This window comes from Phoenix dactylifera, unplaced genomic scaffold, assembly GCF_009389715.1.
Source record: "Phoenix dactylifera cultivar Barhee BC4 unplaced genomic scaffold, palm_55x_up_171113_PBpolish2nd_filt_p 000217F, whole genome shotgun sequence".
Classification (NCBI taxonomy): Eukaryota; Viridiplantae; Streptophyta; class Magnoliopsida; order Arecales; family Arecaceae; genus Phoenix; species Phoenix dactylifera.
Window position 1 is genome coordinate 86,122 of NW_024067727.1, and position 17,821 is coordinate 103,942.

The following is a 17,821-nucleotide window of genomic DNA, read 5'->3' on the forward strand; positions in this document are numbered from 1 at the left end:
AAAGTTGAATTGCAATCACTTCCACTGAACTTCCTCTAACGGATCAATCCCCAATGTCATGCCAGGAACTAACATTTCAAGTTTGATGTAAGCATTACATTCCATTTTCAGAGTGCTATGGAATGTCATGTCAAAGTGTCCAGAATTGTCACAAGCCCAGACCTCACAAAAAAAGGCCAGCCAAAAAGTATTAATTGGAATCCACAGCCCTGTTTAAGTACCCAATATCTCCCCAACACACAACCGATGCAGAAAAAAACACACCCATGCAAATCCTCACAAACTCCCCATATTTAAGTCTTAGCATCCAATCACAAACACCACAATTGGCCCTCACCAGAGTTGAAATAGGGAGAGTTTATGAGAGCCTTTGATGGATCATTTTGTGTTGAGGAGATCTTAGGTACTTGAACACGCCATGGATCCCAGTTAATACCTTTTGGCTAGATTTTTTGAGTGAGGTCTTGGGTCATTACAGAAGTTGTTATGGAGGATCAATGGTGAAGCATCAAATTCAATTGTCTTTCTTTTAACAAGTATTGTTGTTTTCATCAATTAAGTAATTGACAATCTTGCAAGTCTGCAATTTTGTCTTTAGAAGGATAACAGCTATTCAGCTATTTATCCATGTGAACTTCAGAATTATTTCAGTTTATACTAGATAGCTTATCTTCCAGAAAGATTTTCACATCAAAGTATTTTATACTGAATAATGAATACAATTTTGTTACGGATTTAAGCAGGTTTTTACTTAAAGAGTCATTGCCCTTTAATCCTTTTACAACTTTGAGAATTACATATTTAAGGTTTATTACATCTATAGGGCTATAATGCTATGGTAAATAAAGTGTGTGCTTTATTTCGTTTCCTCTATATAATACGATTTATTCCAAATCTTCCCAACTCTTCAATTTCTTTTTCATTCCTTTTTGCTGTCTCATCTTTGGTCTGAATTTGGTCCAGGTTCTTTTTATGTGTGTCAAGTAAAAGAAAAGTTTCGGTGACTCTACAAATTCCACCAAATTCTTTCCATTGCTTTTGCCCCCTCCTCACCCTCTTGTCCACCTCCAAGTTTCATTCTTTTCTAAGGATATGTAAGTTAAAAGCTTTAGGATAATGTTCTTCACCCATTCGTGTCACACTTCTCCAACTTGAGTAAGATGATCCATTAGTTTTGGAACTGAAATTTGGATTCCTTTTTTTAGTTTCAACCAATAATCTCCTTCATTTGCGCCATGATCTGACAGGATGTTTCCTTCTGTTGTAGATCTGATCCAAGAAACATTTCTTTCGTGTTTTGATTTAACAGATCCAGCTGCACATCAGCTCTCTGCCATCCAGATCACATCCAGTTCCACTAACCCAACGTCTGATAGTTAACTTCAGCCAAAAAAAAATCAGCAAATATAGCCTGTAAGCAGCACGGATGTGCAACTTGTCACCCAAGTTGGCGGGAAAGATTTAGTCGGCAATAGCAAAACTACAGCATGGACTATCTTAAATATTCACTGCAGCATCAAAAGGCATGATAATATAAATTCAAAACACATGTTAATAGTCAACTAGTTGGCCACATCAATACAGTCATCGAATCTCTAACTTCCAGTTCACATCAATTTCCGTTGCACCAACCTGTAAAGCATTATTTACCAATACCGCCACTTCAAATAAGTGCTAAGGAATGCACCGATGACTTCACTCCCAGATAGAAGGAAAAGATTTTCTTCTTAATAACAAGACCATTGCATGATTTATCTTAAATGTTGACCAAGAAAGAAGATTAAAGATATATGATTTGAAATTTTGAACATTAGAAGACATTTCAAACAAGCGACATATTAGCATACCTGGCTGATAACAAACTTTAAGATGCCAGCTCTTTCCAATTCAACTAATGCCATATGAGACAAGCTTGGCAATGCACGATGGAATGGTAGAGATGCTTCAGGCACACCCTTGCCAGAACGCTGCAGCTCAAAATCAGAGCATTAGTAAATCATACAGAATAAATCCATAGATTTACCAAAATTATGTTAAAAATTAATTTGTTGACAAATATAGCAGAACTCTCAAAAAGAAAAAATCACAACATCAAGGTCAGGCCATGTTAAGAATGATAAGTAATTGCAACTGTCACTTGATTACCACTCCAGCATCTGCTAAAGATTGTTAAGCATTCTTTCTCTGTACCAAGCATTAACGCCACATTCATCTGTTTATCCTTAAGAAGCAAACCTTTTTATTGGACAATAAAGGTCCAGCACTTTGTGTCGAAGTAAGATTGAGAAAAGTCTTAGCTGCCAAAAAACTCGCATAACTATCAGAATGACAATTACAAGTAGTTTTTTGCCACATAGTGAAAGAGAATTCAGTCCTGTGAATGGCTGTCTGGAAATGCGGAAAAATGATGAAGATCATTTTAGACTGTTCCCACAAAATGGAGAGAATCGTGCATCTTCTAATGGAGAAGTAAGGTCTGGAATAACACAATGGCTGCTCACAATTATCTACTCAAAGATCCAGTGCCGCGAGGGGCTGAAGTAAGGTCCGGAAGTAAGGTCCATTGCCGCGAGGGGCTGAACATCAAGGCTTCAAAACTCAGTTTAGCCAAACCAAATCATTCAGTTTCAGCAGTTTTAGTGGTTTTTCTTTAGATTCAGCAATTTTGATTGAAAATTATTTAAAAAATACCTAATTAATATTAGCAAAATATAGAAGTGAAGAAAATTAAACTAACCTAAGAAGACATCATTCCAAAGTACAATATGTCATCTGGGACTGATTTTGTGGTTTTACATAGAAACATTCAAAAAAATATGTTTAAAAAAAAGCATGTTTAGGTATAGTTTATCATTTTTTATTCTCTGCAGCAATCTAAAACGAACAGCCTAAATTCCTAGTGGAAATAGGCAAGCCTATGCCATAATAATAGACTTTCATTTGAATCTCATTGGACCTAATGTTGCAATGATTCCAAATATCTTCTGAAAACTTACAAATCTAGGTATACTAAAAGTTCTTCCCAAAGGAAATAGAGAAATGCCGGGAAAAAAGAAATGGTATAGTAAATCATACATATAATGAAGTCAGCCCCATTAGTTTCCGTGAATTTCCAAAACTAGGCCCAATTTCAAATCAGTTCTGACCAAAACCAATACATTATGATTTCAGTTTTGGAGCTCCAAGTGAAACTGCAAACCATGCTAATATGTAGGTTACTAGACACATCTATAAAACTGACTTGTAAGATGGTTCAGGACCTCAGGTATTTCCATGGGGTGAAGCAATTTGCAATTTGCATCTTGTTCTCTAAAAATAATCTTAAAAAGTGAATAAATCTGTAATAAACAGGTAAGTAGATTGAGGATGAATATCATAACCACTTCATTATGACTTAGATAATAGTAGCAAAACAAGCAATAAGTATTGATTTCATGTAATTTCCAGTTCCGAGGCTTTAAATTACTAGGTATGCTTAACTCTAAAGCTTGGAAAAAATATGAAATATGACTGGGACTCAACTAAGGAAAAGATTTACGATGGCAAGTATGAAGGGCATTTTGGTCAACATAATTTAAACCAAGATCACCAAGCTGAGGTGATTTGGATACCCGTCCTCAAGGATGGGCTTCCAATCAGTGGGTTGGACGGTGATTTGAGAAGTGGGAGTGATCTAGAATCACTGTAATATAAGATTACTAAGGTGAAACCAAACATAGTGATCTCATCACCTCCTGTCAAATCACCCTTGATCCTAGATGGATCACCTCATACCAAACTCCCCCTAGGGTGTCTGAGCATGCAAGATACCACACAATACATAACACACCAATGCCTTACGCACAGGCAACATTGGCACGATATTGACTACATACAAAACATGCCAAACACTGGCATAGCACAATAAGTGTTGCGCAAATGCCAAGCCAATACGATACTAGCACAATGGAAGAATAACCGAAAGTTCAAGCTGTATTAGGCTGGTTGGTTGGATCATTATGCATACATTAACAATGCATTTACCATTTACCTGAAGAGTCCAGACCCCCTTAGGTCCTCGAAAATCAGGTATGCCACAAGAAGTTGATATTCCTGCCCCTGTAAATGCTACCAGATGTTTACTCTGCAATCATGGATGCAGAAATTTTGAATAAAGTTAGATAACAGCTATCAACATAATGATGCTAATATCTTAATGATCAAATTCGAACATAAACAAATGGCACATATAGTGGCAATACTATAATTCTTTACCTTTTGTATCAAGATAGCAAGCTCTTCAATCTGCAATCACAAACCAAACCAAAAGATATCAGAAGTCATAAAGCCAGAAGATATCAGGATCTATGTAAGGATGAAAAGGTTCACCTAATAAATATAAAGCTAAGTCTGGACAATAATAACTCCAGCACACAAGGTCAGTTCTATGCTGAGAATAATTGAGAGAGAGAGAAATGCTATTGGGATGTCAACCAAAAAGGAAATTTGGAAAAATGAATTATTTACAATGATGATCATAACATTTATAGAACAGAGATGAGCCATTGCTGCAGTACCATCATAATTTTCATTAAAATAGTCAAATTAAAATAAAACAAAATAGGAGCATAAAAGCATTAACCCAAGGACAAATAAGATGACCAGCAAGCTATGAACAACAATGCCCACGCTATGAACAAAGAGATCAGCTTTCCGCCGAGAACATATCTGGCCAGAATACCTCCAGCAAGGACACCCCAAAGAAATCCAGCCCGCTACTCAGGTGGATATCAATTGAACTTTGGGCACATTAGCTTGGGCCAGAAAAAGCTCTCCCAAAACTTAAGGACTGTCTAAACTTCCACGGTTCCTTCCCATATTCCTTTAGCTCATTGTAGCATATCAACATGACATTGTCTAATGACAAGTACCAGCAAATGACATGATTGCGGTGTTATCCATCTTCATCTTGCTGCTGTGACAATCTCTAAAGGATGGTGCAACCCATAACTAACTCATGAATTTAAAATCTAGGTATGGATTGGGCTAATTTTTGTTGGCTTTGCATTGATTCCAGCACTGCCCAACCAACTTGCACTCAATAAGTCCACATTAACAACTGTTTATCAAGTTATCAATCAACAAGTATTCATGCCTACCTCACTGCATAAAGCTAGAATTTCTTAAATTCAAATATCACAATGAGCTCCTCCCTTTAAGAGGAATAGAGTGATTAAAAGGAACACCATAATTAGACAATCTTTATAGTTAAAAGGATAAGCTCTATGGTACTTGAAAGGATTGGTTTTATGGTTCGCCGTACCGGCCCAAACTGGGCAGTATGGAACGTATTATACCGTACCAGTTCAGTACCGATACCCAGTATAGGTGGCGTACAGATATTCGATATGCCGAAAAGACCACATACCATACCGTACCGACATAGTGCTGGTGTGGCACCGATACGGAGTCTAGTACTGAGACAGCGAACCTTAATTAGTTTCCAAATTATATACCTTCTTAGCTTTGCCTAAACTCATTCCAAAGTGCGAGGCATTATAACCAGTCTAAAGATTTTAACCTTAGTTAACAAGGCTCATCCCATCTGTAACTGTTCTATCTTATTCATCAAGTTATGAACCATAGAAGTCTAAGTGTCTTGAGAGCAACTATCAATCTAATGTCAACTCTCAACATCGATGAAACAGTCTCGTATTCTTAGCTGAGGCAACTATAGGCAAAAAAGAAACCTGTCAGAAAAATTAAGAGGCCCATCAGTAAGCAGAACATCCAACTTATTGGAAAGGACTAAAGTTCCTGTCTATAACATGGCACATCTATGATACATGCCATGCCAAAAGTTTATAGACATGATACAAGGGTGCATGCCTCTATACCATTTATACCAACCTATATTGGTGTGTATTTGTTTGTATCAAAGTGATATACACTAGTATGAACAAATATATATCAGAGAAAGCTTTACCCTCCTGGCCTCCTCTTCCAGAGCTAGAAACCTTCATGACCATCTCCTAAGCAGCTATATTTCTACAGAGAAAATCTAGAAGTTTTATTTTTTTTTTTAACAATGTGAAGGTTTGATGACTAGTATGAACACAGCATGAAATAAGATTATTGTTCTACACAGGAACCAATGATAAAATCAAGGCAGATCAGAGTATAAACTTCCAACACTACCAAGTACCAACGGTATGTTTATGACATTTCTAGTTCGCTCATATATTGCACATGTCACGCATGTGACGAATCCTTTGGAATATATCGGCGAATAATTATTTAGTATATTAATCATATTTACATGCATATGTACATACATACATACATACATGCATAAAAACAAACATAATACATACATATGTACATACATAAGCCAATGTTGGTTAAGCAAAATAAAGATAATATCACATTATATATTGCCGCATTAAAAAATCATTAGCATAGAGTAAAATATAACACATTTATGAGCATAGAGTACAGCCAATGTGCAGATCATAGAGTATAAGCTTCCAGCATTACCAACGGTATGTGTATGACATTTCTAGTTCACTAGTATATCGCAGTGCCATGCATGTGACAAATCCTTTGGTATATATCTACAAATAATTATTTAGTATATAAATCATATTTGCATGCATATGGACTTTATATATGTACATATATAGGCCAATGTTGGTTAAGCAAAATGAAGTTAATATCACATTATATATTATTGCATTGAAAAATCATTAACATAGAGTTAAACTTAAGACAGTTATTTGCTTGTTTAAAATTATACTAAGACATGTAATTGTATGGTTCTATCAAATTGAATTTATAATGACTTCAAATCAAAGAATTGCCTCCTAAGAAATTAGTCATATGTATCCTTAGTTTAAGAAACGTTGCACACTGAAAATGAATAAGTATAACTGCTTCGATTTGAAATTAAATGAATTTTCACTCCATCACCTAAGTAACCATGGTAGCACAAACAAAATGTCATCCAAATGTCATGTCCAAGAAAAGCAAATTAAAGATTTATGATTGCATTGCCAATTAGGCTATAAATAAGGCCCTTTTGCACAACTGATTCCTCTTTAACCAACTAAATGCTAGAAAAATAGCTTTTCTAAGATAAAAATATTGTGGAAAGTAAGCATAGCCACTTTTTCACTTAACCTAGAATAAACTACTCCACCCTACATGGTGGGGTAATTTATTCCGGAGTAAAAAGTGTTAGGAGCAAGCTACCCTATTTATTTTAAGCTAACATTTTTCTATAACAAACATAGCCTTAGCTTTTGCAAATTCAACTTGATTATGTGATTGGGTTTAAATATATTATTTACTTAGAGTGGGCATAGATGGGGTTAGCCTGTTTCCAAATTCAATGAAATTTAACCAGGTTGAGTTAAGAATAATTTAAAATCATAACTGTCTTTAGGTACTCAATTTGCATTCCTATATTTAAATTTAGATAGTCAGAAATCCCTTCTTTTTCTTTAATTCTCTTTTCCGTTCTTCTTCATTCTTTTCTATTTCCTTCTTGACATCAAAGCCTAGAAAATAATCAAAATAGAAGGCCAAGAAGGACATCAGCAGTGTTGCTCCTCTTCGAGATTAGAAGCTTCTCTCTCTCTCTCTCTCTCTCTCTCTCTCTCTCTCTCTCTCTCTCTCTCTCTCTCTCTCTCATGTTTAGCAATTATAGAATGCATATCAGATCCAATTTCGCACTCCCTTTTCTTGAAGATATTACAAGAAAATATTAATCCTAAGTATTACAAATGAAGAAGTTTTGCATATCAATCACTAAGTTCAAAAGTAGCAAAAAGTATGCCATTAGATTTCAATAATCCTCTTTGGTTAGAAACAAAAAAAAAAAAGGAGATCAGGATATTCAAATCAAAGAAGGGTTATTCTACAGTACCAGAAAAGGGGGTTATTTTAGTCTCATAATTCATGCAACTTAACCAACAAGTAGCTGAATAAGAAAACAATGTTAAACTTGGATCCTAAAGTAAGACCCAGATTACAAAAAACAGGCATGTTACTTTATATAAATCCAATTGGTAACAATAGCGAATATTTCAAAATACCAAATCTAGCTCCTGAGATGCAGAACAACCTTTAAGAAAATGAAACAATCAGATGGAAGAAGTGAATAAGATCAAGTCCAAATTCTAGACTAAAAGCTACAAGAAGTTGACTCAACCTCTCTGTACCTCCATCAACACAGTGCCATGAAATTCAAAACTTCTAAAATAAAATTAATAATAATTACGATAGACCAATTCAAATTACATGCTAATGAAGACATAATGGCAGCATTATCGCTCATTAAATATTACTTATAGAGTACATTTATTTTTAACTTTATTTCAGTATTAAATATAAATAGATGCTTAAATGGCTGAATGGATATGTGCATTAATTACCTTAATATTTCTGTTCATTAAGAGTACTCTTTCCACATGAAGTTAGACAATTTTAACATTTCTATAAAGGTTATTAGTTTATAAACATACTTCCATATTTGCCTACAGTTTTTTTATCGTGAATTTTGAGCTCATCTGTGCTGTTTTTAAAACGTTCATACTGAATAACATTAGTTTGTACAAAAAAAATATAAGAAGCCATGCAACATGTGCTTAACAATTGGTTCATATTGAATAAAATCATTTAATATTAGTTTGTACGACAAATTATAAAGACTCATGCAACATATGCTTAAAAATTTTCATTATAAGTGAAAATGTCTAGCAAAATTTACGATCCTCAATTTCTATTATTAGAAAATATAAAACACAAAATTTAGTCTCTGCTTGAAAGAATAGCACACATCCATATCCTTTTATATGCTTCAATATATTGTCCTACCAACAGATATCAAATGTTGAGGTGATGTGCATCATGCAAAACCTTAACTGGCATGGGTATTGTATATGATATCCGGTCCTCAACTGGACCTGTCACCTAGGAATTTAGATTAATAAATTGAGGGTTTTTTTGTGGGGGTACTTTTAAAAAAGCCATTACCTATCAGTTATGGTTTAAGCTCATGAATCAAAGAGCAACCTTAGAGGTTCCTATGCCTAGAAAATCCAAACTAAGAAGGAAGAAAGCAAAGAGTGAGATGAAGATATACAAATTTAATTAGTTTTGAAGATAGCCATTAAACAGACAAGATTCTGCACATCATGTATCTCAAATGTGCAAAAATGCAATCACCAATCAGTCTATTACACTTCAATAGAAAAATTCACCAAACCAAGATCTCTTTTTGGAACGCATTAGTTCATCAATCCCCAAAATTCCCTTAAAGCCCCTTACTAAATTACAAAAGATCATCCCATTATCAACCTAGTAAAATCACTAGAAGACAAACTACGTAGTTCTTATTGTATATTCTTTGACCACATTGTTCTGAATACCAACATGGACTTTGTTAAAACTTGAAAGCAAGGTTTGCAATCTCGGTATCGGGTACTGTATCGAAATCTTATCAGTTCACTATGGTACGGTACACCCCTGTACAAAAATAGCTCTCTAACCATTTTTCTCGATTCTTATCTCAGTATGCCTCAATACAGATTGGTATGCCTCGGTACGGACCGGTATGGGCCTAGGTGCAGGGCGGTACAGGACGGTATGGAGCTTGTACCCGCTTGAAATTAAGTTTTGTACCAATTTTCTCCCGGTATTATACGGGGTGGTACAGCAAACCATGCTTGAAAAGCTTTCGCCAACTACTTTCATTCCCTCCCGCATGTTGACATGTTGTCATTGGATGTTCGGCACCTTGGAATCAAATAATGGTCTTACAAGCCTTGAGCTGGTACGTGACAGACCAATCAGCCCCAGTCATGACAAATCAGGACCAAACCACCTTGTCAACTATATTAAGGTCAATTAATCCCAAACTAGCTCTGAACCACAAAAGAGTGCCAGTTTAAGGGGTTTCTTTACCCCCTTCTCCACCATTTTGAAAAGGGAACAAGCAAAAAGAGAATGGTGGAGGTCCCTACAACCTGATTTTGGACAATTCAAGCTGAGATCTATGAATATTTCAGGATAGTACAAGCTACTAGCTTGGTAAACATTCTCTCTATCCCTTATTTTAGTTATTTAAACATCCAAGATCAAATCATTGTTAAATTGAGGAAAATATTTTAAGGATTATGTTGAAGGAAGATTTACTAATGTGCAATCACTGAATTCATGACTTGGAGCATGAACCTCAGACTAAAATCACAAAAACTTGGTTTTCGGTTGAACCCTAAAAGGTTGGCTTCTAGTAAAATAACTGTTTATTTTTGACATGGTTATGCTTTCTATGTATCTTTAACTGCAAGCCGTGTAACGTTGCATGATAAACTGGCAATGCAGAAGCTTTGACACACATTTTGAATAGGATGACACACTCAAATCAATATTTGCAGAAACACAGCATCAAAGACATGAGGAAAAGAACAAAGAAGAAGATTGAAACAGTCCCTAAATTGGGTGGACCAGCCATATCAAATTGTATGGATCAATTCTCTTCATCAGTGTGGTGTGCAATGCAAAACGTATCATACCAGCCAGCTGTCACTATGGTACCAATATCAAGATTTTACTCCTTGCCTTCATTGTTATCAAGGCAACAATGACATCTCCTAATTAACAGCATTTTACAACAGCTACATAACCCTTGATAATAGAAAGAAAATCTTTGCAACTCTAGTTTCTTTGGCAGTGGTATCACCACATCTCTCTTTTCACAGCCTTACCCAGATTCCAGCAACAACATTGAACCCATGAATCCTTTAATTCTGGCATCTTTCATCTGCATAAATCATTTATTATAAAGCAGCAAGCCATAAAGGAATAAACTAGTGATTCTTCACAAGGCTTTGCCTAATAGGCTGATATTGTATCTGTAACAATGAAATCCCTATTTAATTTCTTCTTTTAATCACTCTTCAGCCATAAAAACTCCTACTTTGCGATAATGGACCTCGATCCCCCTCAGTATGAACATGACCTCCAAAGGTATTTAGGTAATACCATGCTTCGACTAACCATATCACAATCTGATTTATCAGGATTACAATTCAAAAGAGGACAGCTAGACAAGAAAAATGTATAGCTCAGCCTTTTTGTAACCATTTTTTTCAAGTTAGAGGCCTATAGAAGGTTGGTCCAAAACAAAACAACTACTCCACGCCAAACAAACTTTCAAATCAAAAACCACAGAGCCAATCATGGTAAAATCCCTAATTTTCCTATACAACCATCCAATAATCCACGGTAAAAAAAAAAGCACCTAGTTGAAAACCCTTCTCTCTCTTTTCAATCCTCATAACAATCTTCCTTCAAGCAATCCACCCAGCACAGAATCCTCGCAACAACGCCAAAAACTGTTTCTCCTCAAATCAACTGTAACGAGTTTGAGTCTTTCTTGGATCAAAACCATTTTAGAACTCGTCCAATTTTCGCCAAGCAAACATCAATGCCAAACCATTAACACCATTAACACTCGTCCATTCTTCGGACAAAGCCCAATGAGAAGACAATCACAAAAAGAAAGAAACAGCATAAAAAGCACTGAAATCCATCAAGAAGGTTGGAGCAATGGGAGGGTCAAGAACACCACCTTTTGCTGCAGAACATCCGGTGGGTCGAAGATCTCCGACATCCCCACAGTACCCACATCTTCTCTGTACGACAGCTTCTCCGCGTAACCCAAAGACATGGCTCTCTCCCCCCTTCTCCTCTCTACTCAAAAATCTCGCTAAACCCTTCTCTCTCTAGGGTTTGGATTCTTCTCCCAAGGGAAAGCTCGGAAAAGGGACGAGAGAGGCGAAGGTCTTCCGTTTCTTCCTCTCACTTAGGCTCTGTCCGCCCGGAAAACCGGAAGACTCCGGCTGGCGAATTCATACAACGGAAACGGGTTGGATCCGGTCCGCTCAAGCCCCGTTCAGAGCCTTTTTCCACAAAAACTTCTTCTAGAAGGTTTTCTTGTCGTTTCTTGGAGGGGAGGGGAGGGGAGATATGACGGCATTTGTGAATGGGCGGCGTTGCGTCGTCGGGGAGGGGTGGGGACTTTTTACCGGTCTCTCTTTCTTTTTTTTCTTCTTTTTCTCTTTTTTTTTTTTTTCTTTTTTTTTTTTTCGGCTTTGGTGGTTCCTCATACAATATTTGCATAAATACATCTAATAAAATCAAAAATTACGAACTTACATAGTGCCTGAAGCAACTCCTCCTCTTCTAACCATAAGATATACACTGAATGATTAGCCGCATAGGCAGCCACCCAGTCGACAGCTCTATTGGCCTCTTTAAATATATATTTGGAAGCTCTGTTTTCGATCTCTTTTGTGAAAACTTAATTACATTCTTGACGGATAGGGTCCATAAAAACTAACAGTTGCTATTAGCTGCTTGCATGATAGATAATATATTTTTATTTTTTAATCTTTTATAAATTTTTTTATAGAAAAAAATTTTTCTACACTGTTTGTTTTCATGTTTCTTATTTATCAAGCATGTATCTCGGTGCATCGCTATAAAATTAAGCAACTGTGATTAATACACAGTGTAAGAAATAGTTTCTCCATTTAAGGATGTAGCATGCAGACAAGGTGCATCATGGCTTGGCTTACACCTTATTTATGAGGAGACCGCTCAATTTAGGAGAATTTTCTGAACTATGTAATAGTTTTTGATTTGATTGAAAGTTGGTTCAGAAGCTAATATCATTATTATTGAATATCCTTTTTGATTTGAGTTGTTGGAGAAAGGGGAGAGGTCACTTCTCCGCGGCCAATATGTTGGATGAGAATTAGTAAACTTATTGGCTTGAAAGAACGGTAAATTATAATTGATTGCATGGGCTTTCCGAGCCATATTGGAATTCATGCTGGATGATTAGAGATAAATGTTGACTCTCCAGAGACAATTGAAGTGGCATCAACAATCGGTATTTCTTGTTGGCCTGTTTAGATGAAGTATATTCTTATTGCATTAATTGTCATCCAATTAGGGATAGGTGGATAGAAATACAACTGATTTTTTTTTTATATATGAGTGTTGTTAAGGGGAAAAACATCGCCATACTTCGGTGAGCAGACCCCCCCGAGCGGGGGTCGACCAAGCAGACCCCTTCGGACGGAGGTCGACCGAGCAGACCCCCCTTGATGGCTTGAGATTACCTTCTCTCCAGACGGTTGAAAGGTTACATCTTATGTTTGGCAGCAATTAATGCGTATGGGCTGTGCAGACACTTGATTCACTCAACAATTAAAACGTATGGCCTCCATCACCTACGGACATCGAGCCTCTTACGGCAAATACGCATGCCTACAAATGATGGCATGACTCCTCGACGGCTTAAGGCTTCAGCCTGATCTTGTACAATGATAGCATTGACTTACATGATCGAGCATTAATGACCAATTGTACAAACAGACAACCTGCTCTATCACACCACAGGTAACCCGGCAGGAAAGCGGGACGCAATGGTGACTTCGAGTTCACCACGAGGTCCCCCTTCTCCCAGCAAATTGAAGATGAGCCGGTCCCGCCAAGATTCAAGATGCCTCAGGTGGAGCCCTACAACGGCAGGACCGACCCCCTCGACCACCTGGAAAGCTATCGGGCCTTAATGGCCCTACAGGGAGCCTCGGAGGCTCTCTTTGTAAAGTCTTTCCAGCAACACTCCGAGGAGCAGCCCGGCTCTGGTTTACTGGGCTAAAGCTTAGCACCGTCTCCTCCTTCGAACAGCTCGGCAGGCAGTTCGCCAGCACTTTTGCTGCCAGCCGACCTCAGCGGCGGACCTCCGACTCCCTCCTCGACATAAAACAAAAGGAGGGAGAATCTCTCAGGGAATACCTGGACCGTTTCATTGCTGCAACATGGGAAGTCCGGGAGCTTGACCAGTCAATTGCCATGTCGGCACTGAAGACTGGAGCCCGGTCTTATAGATTCCTCTTCTCCATCGAGAAGAACTTCCCCACTGACCTCACAGAGATGTTGGTTCGGGCGCGAAAGTACGCAAAAGCCGAGGAAGCGATGGCTTCCAGGCGGAGCGGGGTCGAGCAGACATCTAAGAAACAGAAAAGGCGTCGTGAGGACCGTGGCCGCCCCAGAAGCCCGTCCCCGCGTCGAGCCGAGCGCCCGCCTCGCCTGAAGCACCTACCCCGGCTGCAAGGACCGCCTCGGCAAAGGTCCCCTTCTCGCCTGAGGCCACCAATACGGCCCCGCACACCCAACGGGAGGTACGAAAATTACACTCCCCTCACTGCTCCCCGGACCGAGATCCTTATGGAGATCGAGGGCCGGGACTACTTCCGACCCCCGCCCCCAAGGCGGGATCCCGGGGCCTGGCGTAACCTCCGAAAGTACTGCCGCTTCCACCGGGACCACGGCCATGACACGGAGGAATGCTTCCAGCTCCGGGACGAGATTGAAGCACTCATTCGCCGAGGAGTGCTCGACCGGTTCGTGCGGAACCGGCCCGCAGGAAGGCCAGCGGAGAATCCCCCACAGCCCAAAGATCCAAATGCCAACAGGCCCATCGCCGGCACCATCAACACCATCCGAGGCGGGGCCTCGGTTGGAGGAGCTCTAGAGGGAGGAACCACCCCGAAGCGCTTGCGCGCCTCGGAGGCCATCTCATTCTCAGATGAGGACCTAAAGGGAGTTGAAACTCCCCATGACGATGCTGTGGTCGTCTCTATGGTTGTGAACAAATTTGATGTAAAACGTGTTTTGATTGATAATGAAAGCTCGGCGAACGTTTTGTACTTTGATGCCTATTCCAGAATGGGGATGACGGAAAAGCAGCTGCGGAGGATGAACGCCCCGCTGGTCGGCTTCACTGGGGACTCGGTCCCAGTAGAGGGCGAGGTCGACCTCCTAGTCACGGTCGGACTCGCCCCCCGGAGAGCACCGTGAAGATGGATTTCCTCGTGGTGCACCTGCCCTCAGCTTATAATGCCATCCTCGGGCGACCAGGGCTCAACGCTCTCCGAGCCATAGTCTCGACCCGCCACTTGCTCATGCGATTTCCCACCAGCCAAGGAGTCGGCGAAGTTCGTGGGGAACAAACGGTAGCCAGACGGTGCTACATGCGACCCATGAGGCAAGGCAGCCGGCCGAGGCGTCGATTTCAACAACAGACAAGTCCTCGGCCGAAACCCTAGAGGCACGGGTCGGCCCTCAGAAGAATAGGGTAGAGCCTGGCGAGCTGCTCGTTCAAATTCCCCTGCAAGAAAATTCCCCCGAACTAACTGTGCAGGTCGGCTCCGGCCTTGACACCCGCGAGAGGGATCACCTCATCAGCTTCCTGCAAAGCAACATGGATGTCTTCGCCTGGTCGCCTGCAGATATGCCAGGGATAGACCCTGAGGTCGCGGTCCACCGGCTTCAGGTGAAGCCCTGCAAGCCCGTGCGGCAAAAGAAGCGAAGCACCGCTCCAGAACGACAACGAGCGATCGCCGAGGAAGTCGACAAACTCCTCAAGGCCGGCTTCATCCGGGAGATATCCTATCCGGAGTGGCTCGCCAATGTGGTCCTCGTCAAAAAAGCCAGCGGAAAATGGCGCATGTGCGTGGACTACACCGACCTGAACAAGGCCTGCCCGAAGGACAGCTTTTCACTCCCCAGCATTGATCAGCTCGTGGACTCCACCTCGGGACACGAGCTGTTGACATTTATGGACGCCTTCTCCGGATACAACCAGATCCGGATGGCACCGGAGGACGAGGAAAAGACGGCCTTCATCACCGGCGGGCTACCTACTGCTACAAGGTGATGCCCTTCGGCTTAAAGAATGCTGGAGCAACTTATCAGAGGCTGGTCAGCCAAATCTTCAAAGATCAGATAGGTCGAAACATGGAGGTCTATGTAGACGGCATGCTGGTGAAGAGCAAAATGGCGCAAAACCATGTGGCCGACCTCAGCGAAGCATTCTCCATACTCCGAAAGTACCGAATGAAGCTCAATCCGGCCAAATATGCGTTCGGAGTCACCTCGGGCAAGTTCCTTGGCTTCGTAATCACACAGCGGGGAATCGAGGCCAACCCCGAGAAGATCCGAGCGCTCTAGGAGATGACGCCGCCAAGGACAGTGAAGGAAGTGCAGCGGCTTACGGGCCGGGTCGCAGCCCTCGAAAGATTCGTCTTCCGATCGGTCGAGCGCTGCCTCCCGTTCTTTGCGGCTCTCAAGAAGCCAAAAGACTTTCTATGGTCGGCCCAATGTCAGCAGGCTTTTGAGGAGCTCAAGCGTCTTCTTGCCTCTCCTCCGCTACTCACGAAGCCTCAACAGGGCGAGCTCCTCTACTTGTATTTAGCCGTCTCTCCTATAGCTGTGAGCTCGGTCCTGGTCTGGGAGGAGAGCAAGCTCCAAAAGCCGGTATATTACACAAGTCGGGTCTTGAGGGATGCTGAGACCCGATACACCAAGCTCGAGAAGACAGCCTACGCCTTGGTCGTTTCAGCCCGGAGGCTCCGACCCTATTTTCAAGTTCACACTGTGGCCGTACTGACCGACCAACCGGTGAAGCAGATCCTGCAGCGATCAGATCGTGCCGGTCGGGTTACCAAATGGGCCATCGAGCTTGGGGAGTTCGACCTCGAGTATCGACCCAGGCCGGCGATCAAGGCACAGGCACTCGCCGACTTCATAGTCGAGTGCACCGTGCCGGACGAGCCTGAGCCCGAGCTAGCGCCGGCGGAGCAGATTCCGAACTCGACATGGACCCTGCATGTTGATGGTTCTTCGAACTCGGGGGGTAGCAGAGCGGGCCTCATCCTCACCAGTCCAGATGGAGTGGTCGCCGAGCAGGCCCTGCGCTTCGAATTCTCCGCCTCCAACAATGCAGCAGAGTACGAAGCACTTGTCGCCGGGCTCAAGTTGGCCAAGGAGCTAAGAGTGAAGGACCTAAGGGCCTTCAGCGACTCCCAGTTGGTCGTGAACCAGATCTTGGGTGATTTCGAAGCCAAAGAGCCCACGATGCAAGAATATCTTCGGAAAGTGCGGGATCTCACCTCGACTCTGAACTCCTTCCACATCCAACACATCGCCAGAACGGAGAACCTCAGAGCAGATCAACTATCAAAGCTGGCGTCTTTCCGCATGAGCGAGCTTCCGAAGGCAGCAGCGCTGGAGTATCTTCAAAAATCCAGCACAGAGGAGCCCGAGCCGGCCCTTTGCATCGAAGTTGAGCCGAGCTGGATGGATGAGCTCGTCAACTACTTGCAGGATGAAGCCCTCCCCAGCGATGAGCATGAGGCCCGCCGGGTGAAGCGCTTGGCTGCCCGGTACATATTGCACGAGGGTAAGCTCTATCGAAGATCCTTTACCTCTCCCCTCCTCAGGTGCCTTCGCCCGACAGAGGTGGACTATGCGATGCGCGAGGTCCACGAGGGGATCTGCGGGAATCATCTGGGGGGACGAGCGTTAGCGCACAAGATTTTGCGCTAAGGCTACTACTGGCCAACACTCCAGAAAGATACTCTGGATTTCGTCCGAAGGTGTGACCGATGCCAGAGGAACGCCAATGTCCAACGCCGGCCCTCGGCCCTGCTGACCTCGATCAGTTCCCCCTGGCCGTTTGCCCAATGGGGAATCGACATCTTGGGGCCGTTCTCCCTGGCGACCGGGCAAAGGAAATTCCTAGTCGTCTCCATCGATTATTTCACTAAATGGGTGGAGGCCGAGCCGCTTGCCCGGATCACCGAGCAGAAGATGCGAGACTTCATCTGGAAGTCGATAATTTGCAGATTCGGATTCCCCCGCGTCCTCATATCAGACAACAGTCGTCAGTTCGACAACGCCCGTTTCAGAAAATTCTGCTCCG

General features: G+C 41.6%; 2 protein-coding genes across 5 annotated transcripts in view; one reads left to right on the top strand and one right to left on the bottom strand.

Annotated features, from left to right (window-relative positions):
• LOC103713295 (NAD-dependent protein deacetylase SRT1) overlaps positions 1-12,021 on the bottom strand; it is a 39,071-nt gene extending 27,050 nt beyond the window's left edge. For 2 of the 4 annotated variants that reach the window (XM_039117420.1, XM_039117419.1), the window contains exons 1-4: positions 11,615-12,020; positions 4,255-4,284; positions 4,031-4,123; positions 1,848-1,967 (exon numbers count right to left, since the gene is read on the bottom strand). In XM_039117420.1, the coding sequence (XP_038973348.1) occupies positions 1,848-1,967; positions 4,031-4,123; positions 4,255-4,284; positions 11,615-11,713 (342 nt within the window). In that variant the 5' untranslated portion in view covers positions 11,714-12,020. Of the gene's footprint in view, positions 1-1,847; positions 1,968-4,030; positions 4,124-4,254; positions 4,285-11,614 lie in introns of all 4 variants that reach the window. The other 2 variants (XM_039117418.1, XM_039117421.1) reach the window with 2 other exon arrangements.
• Positions 12,022-16,071: 4,050 nt separating this feature from the next.
• Positions 16,072-17,445, top strand: LOC120105176. Its single transcript, XM_039117415.1, has 2 exons — positions 16,072-16,735; positions 16,844-17,445. The coding sequence occupies exons 1-2, from the start codon at positions 16,072-16,074 to the stop codon at positions 17,443-17,445; spliced, it is 1,266 nt and encodes a 421-aa protein (XP_038973343.1).
• Positions 17,446-17,821: the final 376 nt, after the last annotated feature.

Bases quoted from the DNA above. Each gene is read 5' to 3' on its own strand.
- LOC120105176 (XM_039117415.1), top strand. From the start codon at position 16,072: ATGACGCCGCCAAGGACAGTGAAGGAAGTGCAGCGGCTTACGGGCCGG. The intron at 16,736-16,843 runs GTTCTTCGAACT...CCAACAATGCAG, and splicing joins ATGGACCCTGCATGTTGATG to CAGAGTACGAAGCACTTGTC.